Source organism: Xyrauchen texanus, chromosome 45 (genome assembly GCF_025860055.1).
Source record: "Xyrauchen texanus isolate HMW12.3.18 chromosome 45, RBS_HiC_50CHRs, whole genome shotgun sequence".
Classification (NCBI taxonomy): domain Eukaryota; kingdom Metazoa; phylum Chordata; class Actinopteri; order Cypriniformes; family Catostomidae; genus Xyrauchen; species Xyrauchen texanus.
Genome location: NC_068320.1, coordinates 28,109,126 through 28,120,059, shown reverse-complemented (window position 1 = coordinate 28,120,059; position 10,934 = coordinate 28,109,126). Strand labels below are relative to the sequence as shown.

At 41.5% G+C, this 10,934-nt stretch overlaps 1 protein-coding gene across 1 annotated transcript in view; it reads left to right on the top strand.

Annotated features, from left to right (window-relative positions):
- LOC127637334 (leucine-rich repeats and immunoglobulin-like domains protein 3) overlaps nt 1–10,934 on the top strand; it is a 35,344-nt gene that overhangs the window by 16,778 nt on the left and 7,632 nt on the right. Inside the window, exons 4-12 of the mRNA XM_052118349.1 lie at nt 3,484–3,618; nt 5,260–5,403; nt 5,484–5,627; nt 5,741–5,884; nt 5,988–6,131; nt 8,471–8,551; nt 8,704–8,775; nt 8,863–8,934; nt 9,045–9,208. Of these exons, the coding sequence (XP_051974309.1) occupies nt 3,484–3,618; nt 5,260–5,403; nt 5,484–5,627; nt 5,741–5,884; nt 5,988–6,131; nt 8,471–8,551; nt 8,704–8,775; nt 8,863–8,934; nt 9,045–9,208 (1,100 nt within the window). The remainder of the gene's footprint in view (nt 1–3,483; nt 3,619–5,259; nt 5,404–5,483; nt 5,628–5,740; nt 5,885–5,987; nt 6,132–8,470; nt 8,552–8,703; nt 8,776–8,862; nt 8,935–9,044; nt 9,209–10,934) is intronic.

The following is a 10,934-nucleotide window of genomic DNA, read 5'->3' as shown; positions in this document are numbered from 1 at the left end:
ACTGGTAATCAGAAGGTTGCTGGTTTGAACCCCACAGTCACCACCATTGTGTCCTTGAGTAAGGCACTTAACTCCAGGTTGCTCCGTGGGGATTGTCCCTGTAATAAGTGCACTGTAAGTCACTTTGGATAAAAGCGTCTGCCAAATCCATAAATGTAAATATAAATAAACTCTGGCGTATACTGCGGTCAGACGCAACCGCTAGACATCTACGTACAGGACATGTGACATAATTGTAGACATCGGAAGAGCGCTCAAGCACTAAATGCATGCGCCCCGATTTTTATAACCTTGCACAAGGTGGCAACACTCACAATTGAACTTAATTGCGCTTAAAGATGATGTATGCGCCGCTTAAGAACACAGCGCGTGCGTGACGAGGTCTGGAGATACTTGCATTTGTAGCGCTTGCGTCTGAAGCAAGTGTGCCTCACAAGCCCTCAAAAATGAAGCCAAAACGTCTCGATCGCCCCCCGGTGGCTGGTCCTAGTATAGGTCATAAGCCCCGCCTCCCCATGTTATTCAACGGGATGTGAGACCAACTAAACAATTCAATTACACTTCACATATCTTTTTTCCAAAGATAGTTTCTGTCATTTACTGTCGTTTCTATCACGTTGATGTCATTTCAAGTGTTTGTTTTCAAAATAAGTTTGTTTTTAGTTATTTGATGCTATAAAAACGCTGCTGTGACATCATGATTGACAGCTGTGATTGACAGGTTCTCTGAGTGAAGTAGTCACTGAAGCACCAACTGACTTTTTTTCGGGATCTTCGGAGGACTGAGGAGATTGGAGATTTAAATTTAATATCTAAATTTCTATAATTAATTATTTCACACCATCATAATTCAAAAGGGGCGTGTGCTTGCGATTGATTTAGCGAGAGTGAGGGCGGGGCCTTGATTTCGCGGCTTTACTTCCTGCTCACTACTGCGCAGGTCTGGTCCCGAAATCGCAACTGCGCAGACTCGAGTCCCAAGATGTCAGCGCCATATCGGGACACCGGCGGCTTCAGTTCTCACCAATGGAAAAGAGCGAAGGGGCGTCGGCCATCTTTTTTTACGGTCTGAAGGAATATAAAGATATCTTAATGTGTCTAAACTCCTGAAGAGAAGTTGTCTAGTATCTCAGCAGTCGTCATGCACATGTGCCAACCGTCTGTGTTTGCATGCGCAGTCAAATGAAGTATACTTTGAAAGGCTAGCGTTTGACTGTATGCAGACGCTAATCGCTTGCGTCAAAACCGAAGTGTACTTAGCATTTGAGTCAAACTGACGGCCGTCACATTTTCATCATTTCGCATACGGTGTTGTGCAGAAAAACAAGTGGTGAAAGTCGTTTAACAGAAATGCGCCCTGCGTGTGTTGAGAGTTAATGCACATACATACGCACACTGATCTCATAAGCTTCCGAGTTTCTTGTACCGCTTCAATAGAGCAGAATTCAATAAGAATGCACGGATGCCAGTACAGTATAGATGTAAAGTTACAGGTGCTGTAAGCGATGTTAGCCATTTTTAGAATTTCCAGACGGTGAGCTGTTGAATTGACCACGCCCTCTTTTTCCTTAGAGACAGTGTATTTAGGCCACGCCCACACCGGGGGTAAACAATCCAACCGTGTCCATTGACTGTGCATTGCGAGAGGCTGCCTCCTCGTCATTTATGACTTATAACAAAAAACAAAACAATGCTTAAAAGCTGCTGTGAGACAAGGTGTACAGCAAACAAGCTAAACAACCCAGAAATAAATGTTTATAAGCTGTCGACCCCCAAAAAACGGTTTGTTTCAGGACATAAAAGTTGGATCGATTGAGACAGAGCGCAACTAGTTCTCGAACTACTCTGAGAACCACGCCCACTGGAACACGACATGATGTTGTAAAAAAAATTTTTATTCCAAGATTCTCTAGTGTAGACGAAAATGTCAATTTATAAATTATTTATGGACAAAAAATAGAGCCAGATATTTAGGGAAGTTGGGGTGCAGTTGATATCGATAACTAAAATAAGTTAGCAAGCTAGTGTTAGTTATGCGTTAGCAAGCAACTGTAGCTTGGCACTTGCAAACCTAACCATTACTGTAACTAAGCTACTGCACTTAATGAAAATATTAATATGGGTAATTATATACCCTATTATATTATTAACGTTTATAATAATAGATACGTTATTCTTAGTAACGTAACTCTACTACTGTAGCTAAAGCACTCGCAAACATGACCGTCACTGCATAGCTTTCTGCTTTATCCACATTCTAAAAGTTGCATACTGCCAAAATGCTACAGCTTAGCTTACATAAATATAATATATGAAACTGACATTTGGATATTTGACTTACCAGTGACAAAATGTTTACTGCACACGTAGACATACTGAGTGTCAGGATCCCACAACTGACCCATTCTTCCAGCTGATGCTTCACGTCTTATTGCCTGTTTCCACTTTTGTCTCCTTAAAGGCTGGCTTTTACGGTTCGGAAGCTTATAAACATTTATTTCTGGGTTATTTAGCTTGTTTGCTGTACACCTTGTCACACAGCAGCTTTTAAGCATTTTTCTGTCTTTTGTTATTTGCCATAAATCACAAGGAGGCAGCCTCTCGCAATGCAAAGTCAATGGAGGACGGTTGGATTGCGCCCCCAGTGGGCGTGGTCTTCAGATTATGACGAGTTGCGTGCGCTCTGTCTCTATAATCCCGCACAAGCAGAAACGGTGGTCATATAACATACAGCAGCACAACAGCGCCCTCTACTGGCGACTGTTACAAACAACATGGCATAAAAATGGCATTAAGCCTCAATAATTCACTACAGCTACAATACTATGAGAACGAGTGACATGATTGACAGGTCGAAAGTGTCAGAGACTGTGGACACATTTGTTTGCTGTTAACAGAGTCTTGTGATGTCACAGAGACCGGTGAGATATCTTATTTCATTAATATCCTTCAGAAAGTTGGAAACATTTAATGATTCTCCCTAACTTGTAGAGAGGTCGTTTTATTAGCAACTCGACTGAATAGCAATTCAAGACCAACAGATTCACTGCCTTTGCAGGGAATGTTCTCTCTCTCTCTCTCTCTCTCTCTCTCTCTCTTGCTCTCTCTCTCTCTCTCTCTCTCTCGCTCGCTCTCGTCCACACACAAAGGCCGCTCTGTGCAGTGTGTGTATGTTTGTAACACAAGCAGCTCTTGCACTGCAATTTAGGAGGCATGTAACGCAGGAAATTGCTGGCCTCGTCACCGGCACTTTCACTGAAGGAATGAGATTCATCATCCACGTAATTGCCTGTTTTTTTTTTTTTTATTTAAATACCTTGTTAGTAATTACCTTATAAACCAAATAACACGTCTGGAAAGCAAGCGGTTGTTGTGACCTGTTGTGAGGCGTGCTGGCAATCTGTCGTAGTGTGACTTCGACTCGCCTGTGGTGTCAAATCTCTGTTTTATGAAATTAATTGGACACTTTTTTTCTATTTTCAGAGCAAACAATAAAATCTCGAGGATATCATCAGAGCGGCTCAGTTCGTTGGTTGCCCTGGAAACACTGGACCTTAGCAACAATAATATTATGGAAGTGCACACCGGGGCTTTCCCTCCTCTACCTCTTCAAAACCTGTGAGTCGCTCTTGTGTTTATAACTGACCTGCTTTCAAGAAACATCCATCAGTGAACTACACTCCTCATACTGTATATTTAAGGTGTTCACACTGTGTCAGAGAACATTGTTAATCTAGCTGATAACCGATATAATGGTGAAACCATATGAGAAATAAATAAAATAGAGTTCTGTGTAAGCAAATGAAATGTACACAATTGAGGAAATCAAATTAGTGGTTGACTATTATGGGTATTCAATGGCCCATTCCAGTATCTAGACAGGAATTGGTTCAGATATAATACCGATATATGTTTTACAATTGCATAAATACATTTTTACATTTGAGCATTTTTGCAAAATTCACAACAATACCCATTGGACAGGTCTGTCAAGAGATTTTGGAAGTTAGACAAGGCAACAACACTTCTGATAATCGGTCAAGCAGACAGGTGTAAGCCGATAACAATAACCTTTAAAATGGGCAAATATCATTCTGGCTGATATATCGGTCCCATCACAAATATCAGTCTAGCCGATAAATATCGGTTCCGTCATATATATTATTCTGACTGATATATCGGTTCCATCACAAATATCAGTCTAGCCGATAAATATCGGTTCCGTCATATATATAATTCTGACTGATATATCGGTTCCATCAGAAATATCATTCTAGCCGATAAATATCGGTTCCGTCATATATATTATTCTGACTAATATATCGGTTCCATCACAAATATCATTCTAGCCAATAAATATCGGTTCCGTCATATATATTATTCTGACTGATATATCGGTTCCATCACAAATATCATTCTAGCCGATAAATATCGGTTCCGTCACAAATATAATTTTGGACGTTAAATATCGGTTCCGTCATATATATAATTCTGACTGATATATCGGTTCCATCACAAATATTATTCTAGCCAATAAATATCGGTTCCGTCACAAATATAATTATGGATATTAAATATCGGTTCCGTCATATATATAATTCTGACTGATATATCGGTTCCATCACAAATATCATTCTAGCCGATAAATATCGGTTCCATCACAAATATAATTCTGGATATTAAATATCGGTTCCGTCATATATATAATTCTGACTGATATATCGGTTCCATCACAAATATCATTCTAGCCGATAAATATCGGTTCCATCACAAATATCATTCTAGCCGATAAATATCGGTTCCGTCACAAATATAATTCTGGACATTAAATATCGGTTCCGTCATATATATAATTCTGACTGATATATCGGTTCCATCACAAATATCATTCTAGCCGATAAATATCGGTTCCGTCACAAATATAATTCTGGACATTAAATATCGGTTCCGTCATATATATAATTCTGACTGATATATCGGTTCCATCACAAATATCATTCTGGCCAATAAATATCGGTTCCGTCATATATATAATTCTGACTGATATATCGGTTCCATAACAAATACAATTCTGGCCGATATATCGGTTCCATCATATATATATAATTCTGACTGATATATTGGTTCCATCACAAATATCATTCTAGCTAATGTATCATTCCATCAGAATTATATTTCTGGCCGATATATCAGTTTACAGCTGTTTCAATGTACATTTCAGCATAATTTACTTGTATTAACTGTCCTCTATATCTGTAGGTTCATGAATAATAACCGCATTTCCACGCTGGAGCACGGCTGTTTCGGTAATCTGTCCAGCTCATTATTGGTGTTAAAACTCAACAAAAACCGTCTGAACTCCATTCCTGCTAAAATCTTCCAGCTCCCTCACCTGCAGCACCTGTAAGTGTCAGTCTGCCACGTGATTGGTCAACACACGTCTATCTCATCAGTGATTGGTCTCTGACTGCTGTGATTTTCAGGGAGCTGAGCAGGAACCGCGTGAGGCGTATAGAGGGTTTGACGTTTCAAGGGCTGCATGAACTCCGCTCGCTGAAGATCCAGAGGAACGGCATCACGCGACTGATGGACGGAGCGTTCTGGGGTCTCAGTAACATGGAGCTCCTGTGAGTGGAGATTACATCACCAGTGATCATTACAGTAAACTATAACAGTTTACAATTTAACCATTTGTGTTGGGGTTTTTGTCTTTATTGCTCATGTTTATGTGTGTGAGCAGGCAGTTGGAGTATAATAACCTGACGGAGGTGAGTAAGGGATGGCTGTACGGTCTCCTCACGCTGCAGCAGCTGCATCTGTCACACAACACCATCAGTCGCATTAAACCCGACGCATGGGAGTTCTGCCAGAAGCTCGCTGAGCTGTAAGTCACTGTGTGTTTCTCTGTTGTTGAAATCAAACTTTCAAATGAGGATTTTTCACCGTATCATGATTGATGAATAATAGCAGAATATTTTCTGCATCAGTGATGTGAGCTGGAATCATTTGACTCGTCTGGACGAGGGCAGTTTCGTTGGACTCGGTGTTCTCGAGCAGCTTCACATCGGAAACAACCACATCAGTTTCATCGCAGACGGCGCGTTCAGAGGCCTGAGCAACCTTCAGACACTGTGAGGTTCACTTATACATCACTAACAATCACTAGAGCACTGTTTATTGTATGTTGTACATGTTGCGGTGAGCTGAGACTCTGCACTTAAACAGAACCACATGGCATCCACGCATTAAGGTCAACGCAGGTCAGAGGTGTTTGGGGGGGAGTGGAAGTTACCATCCCCCTCACTCCACCCAAAAGATTGTAAGCATACACACAGGTGTGGAAACATGGATTAAAGGGTGTTGCTTTGCTGGTTTATCCTTGTATTGTTTAGTTTTATTATCTTTGGCAGTGGTGCTTTGAAGTGGATGAATTAAGAAACGCTACATGCCTGGGAGGGTTTTAGCATGCTTTCGCTTTTATACCAGCATGCCATTCACACAGGATAAATGTAAAATGGCTTATTTTTATCGGGCGTTTTGGTAAAAGAAGCCATAATCTTAACTGTGCATAAAAAGTCTGGAAATAGTTCCATCGAGAATAAAGGTAATGTATCTTATTAATTAAAATTGAGGAAAACTCGAGTCTCCTCTTCATTCCTGGTGTTCCTCACCATTAATGTGTTCCTTAATGCCACAAAATTGTTTCACAACTAGTGTTTCGTGACATTTGATGGATATCAACATAGGATACATGTTCTAAAGTTAAACAAAAAAAATATTATGTTGACCCATATCATTCTGGCCGATAAATCGGTTCCATCACAGATATCGTTCTGGCCGATATATTGTTCCATCACAGATATCTGTCTGCCCGATATATCGGTTCCATCACCGATATCATTCTGGCCGATAAATCGGTTCCATCACAGATATCGTTCTGGCCGATATATTGTTCCATCACAGATATCTGTCTGCCCGATATATCGGTTCCATCACAGATATCGTTCTGCCCGATAAATCGGTTCCATCACCGATATCGTTCTGGCCGAATAAATCGGTTCCATCACAGATATCGTTCTGGCCGATAAATCGGTTCCATCACAGATATCGTTCTGTCCGATATATCGGTTCCATCACAGATATAGTTCTGTCCGATAAATCGGTTCCATCACAGATATCGTTCTGGCCGAATAAATCGGTTCCATCACAGGTATCGTTCTGTCCGATAAATCGGTTCCATCACAGATATAGTTCTGTCCGATAAATCGGTGCCATCACAGATATCGTTCTGGCCGACAAATCGGTTCCATCACAGACATCGTTCTGTCCGATATATCGGTTCCATCACAGATACCGTTCAGTCCGATATATCGGTTCCATCACAGATATCGTTCTGTCCGATATATCGGTTCCATCACAGATATCGTTCTGCCCGATATATCGGTTCCATCACAGATATCGTTCTGCCCGATATATCGGTTCCATCACAGATACCGTTCTGTCCGATATATCGGTTCCATCACAGATATCGTTCTGTCCGATATATCGGTTCCATCACAGATATCGTTCTGCCCGATATATCGGTTCCATCACAGATATCGTTCTGCCCGATATATCGGTTCCATCACAGACATCGTTCTGCCCGATATATCGGTTCCATAACAGATATCGTTCTGCCCGATAAATCGGTTCCATCACAGATATCGTTCTGCCCGATAAATCGGTTCCATCACAGATATCGTTCTGCCCGATATATCGGTTCCATCACAGATATCATTCTGGCCTATATATCGGTTCCATCACAGATATCGTTCTGTCCGATATATCGGTTCCATCACAGATATCGTTGTACCCGATAAATCGGTTCCATAACAGATATCGTTCTGCCTGATATATCGGTTCCATCACAGATATCGTTCTGTCCGATATATCGGTTCCATCACATATATCGTTCTGTCCGATATATCGGTTCCATCACAGATATCGTTCTGTCCAATATATCGGTTCCATCACAGATATCGTTCTGTCCGATATATCAGTTCCATCACAGATATCGTTCTGCCTGATACATTTTTATCGATGAAAACTCGAGTCTCCTCATCAGCCCAAGTGTTCCTCTCCATTAAGGTGTTCCTTAATGCCTTTTTTCGACAAAGTGTTTCAAAACTAGTGTGTCATGACATTCACTGTCTAGCAACATAGGATTTATGTGCTAATGTTAAATAAATTATAATGTTGACCCTTTATAATTTGATTGATCATTTTAATTTCTTTCAGCTATATAAGTAAACATTTTGATGTGCTTAACCTTTCTTCACCATCGTGATGATGTCTTTGGCCACTGTGTCGCATCTCACACTGTTTCAGAGCATCTGGTTTGCGGCGTTCATTTATATGTAGCATATAGCAGCTTTACGAGTCGCGTTTGAGGGTGTGGATGTTAACAGTGTGGTTTCCTCTCTCTACACAGAGATCTGAAGTATAACGAAATCTCGTGGACGATCGAGGACATGAACGGCCCTTTCTCGGCTCTCGGCAACCTGAGGAAACTGTGAGTTTTGTGTTGGTAAACGTTAACGTTATAGATCAAGGAATGAATATAATTCCATGTGATGCTTCATGTCAATAAATAGACGGATTAAAGTGACCTACATGAGTGCAGAAGAAGACCCGTCCATAGCGAATGTAATCTCTGTTCCTCAGGTTCCTGCAAGCCAATCAGATTCGATCGGTCACCAGGAAGTCCTTCACAGGTCTGGAGATGTTGGAGCAGTTGTAAGTGTCCCGTTCTGTCAGATCCACCACAGTTGATGAAGATAATGGAGTGGTGATAATGATTGTTTTCTTCTTATCACTTAACAGGGATTTGAGTAACAACGCCATCATGTCGGTGCAGGCCAACGCTTTCTCGCAGATAAAGAAACTTACAGAGCTGTACGTATGAACCGCTTCACTGTTATCCAGAATTGTTTGTCAATTGATGTTTGATAAACGAGCAGTTCCTCATTAATCATAACGGTGTTTCCTGTGTCTCGGCCCGACAGGCACCTGAACACGTCCAGTCTGCTGTGTGACTGCCAGCTCAAGTGGTTTTCTCCATGGGTGGCAGAACATGCATTTGTTCCTCTGGTGAACGCCAGCTGCGCTCATCCACATCTGCTGAAGGGCAAAAGCGTCTTTGCCGTCGCTCAGGACGAGTTTGTGTGCGGTGAGTTGAGCGAGACGAGTTTCAGCTCTCTTTCTGTCTCTTATTGTAGTTTATATATCTTCCACAGAACCACAAATCAGTTTGTTGAAGCTGTTTAGAACGGGGTTCCCGCGGGTTCTTGAATTCAGTTCTCTAAATCCACTTTATGGAGTCACCGACGGGTCCAAAGGGGGGTGATAAGTCCCCTTATACATAAGTCGGGCATATGAGGGATCATTTGAAAGCTTAGAATCATCACTTCTGTATTTATGACACTTAAAATAACAAAATAAGGCCTCAAAACATGCGTGGCGCAAATTAGCACCCCCTAGAGGTAACGGGTAGAAATATTGATCATATACAGGGTGTTTCCTGGCTCAAAATGAGGCGGAGGTGGTACCATACGGATCAAAAAAGTGACGTTAAGAACACGTAAACGTTGGCGATATCCTTTTTTTAGTTTTTATCATATTTAGTCAACCGTATCCGATTTTTATAGGATATTTTAATGTACTTTTAGTCAATTAAAACTGTTGACATTTTAGTCATATTTGAGTAACATTTAGTCATATTGATATTTTAGCCACTGAACACTGTAAACATTTTAGCCAAAAGAGTATTATTGATCAGCATTTGTCAATCTTGTCTGTCCAAAACCAATATATACACTCACCTAAAGGCTTATTAGGAACACCTGTTCAATTTCTCATTAATGCAATTATCTAATTAACCAATCACATGGCAGTTGCTTCAATGCATTTAGGGGTGTGGTCCTGGTCAAGACAATCTCCTGAACTCCAAACTGAATGTCAGAATGGGAAAGAAAGGTGATTTAAGCAATTTTGAGCGTGGCATGGTTGTTGGTGCCAGACAGGCCGGTCTGAGTATTTCACAGTCTGCTCAGTTACTGGGATTTTCACGCACAACCATTTCTAGGGTTTACAAAGAATGGTGTGAAAAGGAAAAACATCCAGTATGCGGCAGTCCTGTGGGCTGAAAATGCCTTGTTGATGCTAGAGGTCAGAGGAGAATGGGCTGACTGATTCAAGCTGACAGAAGAGCAACTTTGCCTGAAATAACCACTCGTTACAACCGAGGTATGCAGCAAAGCATTTGTGAAGCCACAACACGCACAACCTTGAGGCGGATGGGCTACAACAGCAGAAGACCCCACCGGTACCACTCATCTCCACTACAAATAGGAAAAAGAGGCTACAATTTGCAAGAGCTCACCAAAATTGGACAGTTGAAGACTGGAAAAATGTTGCCTGGTCTGATGAGTCTCGATTTCTGTTGAGACATTCAGATGGTAGAGTCAGAATTTGGCATAAACAGAATGAGAACATGGATCCATCATGCCTTGTTACCACTGTGCAGGCTGGTGGTGGTGGTGTAATGGTGTGGGGGATGTTTTCTTGGCACACTTTAGGCCCCTTAGTGCCAATTGGGCATCGTTTAAATGCCACGGCCTACCTGAACATTGTTTCTGACCATGTCCATCCCTTTATGGCCACCATGTACCCATCCTCTGATGGCTACTTCCAGCAGGATAATGCACCATGTCACAAAGCTCGAATCATTTCAAATTGGTTTCTTGAACATGACAATGAGTTCACTGTACTAAAATGGCCCCCACAGTCACCAGATCTCAACCCAATAGAGCATCTTTGGGATGTGGTGGAACGGGAGCTTCGTGCCCTGGATGTGCATCCCACAAATCTCCATCAACTGCAAGATGCTATCCTAT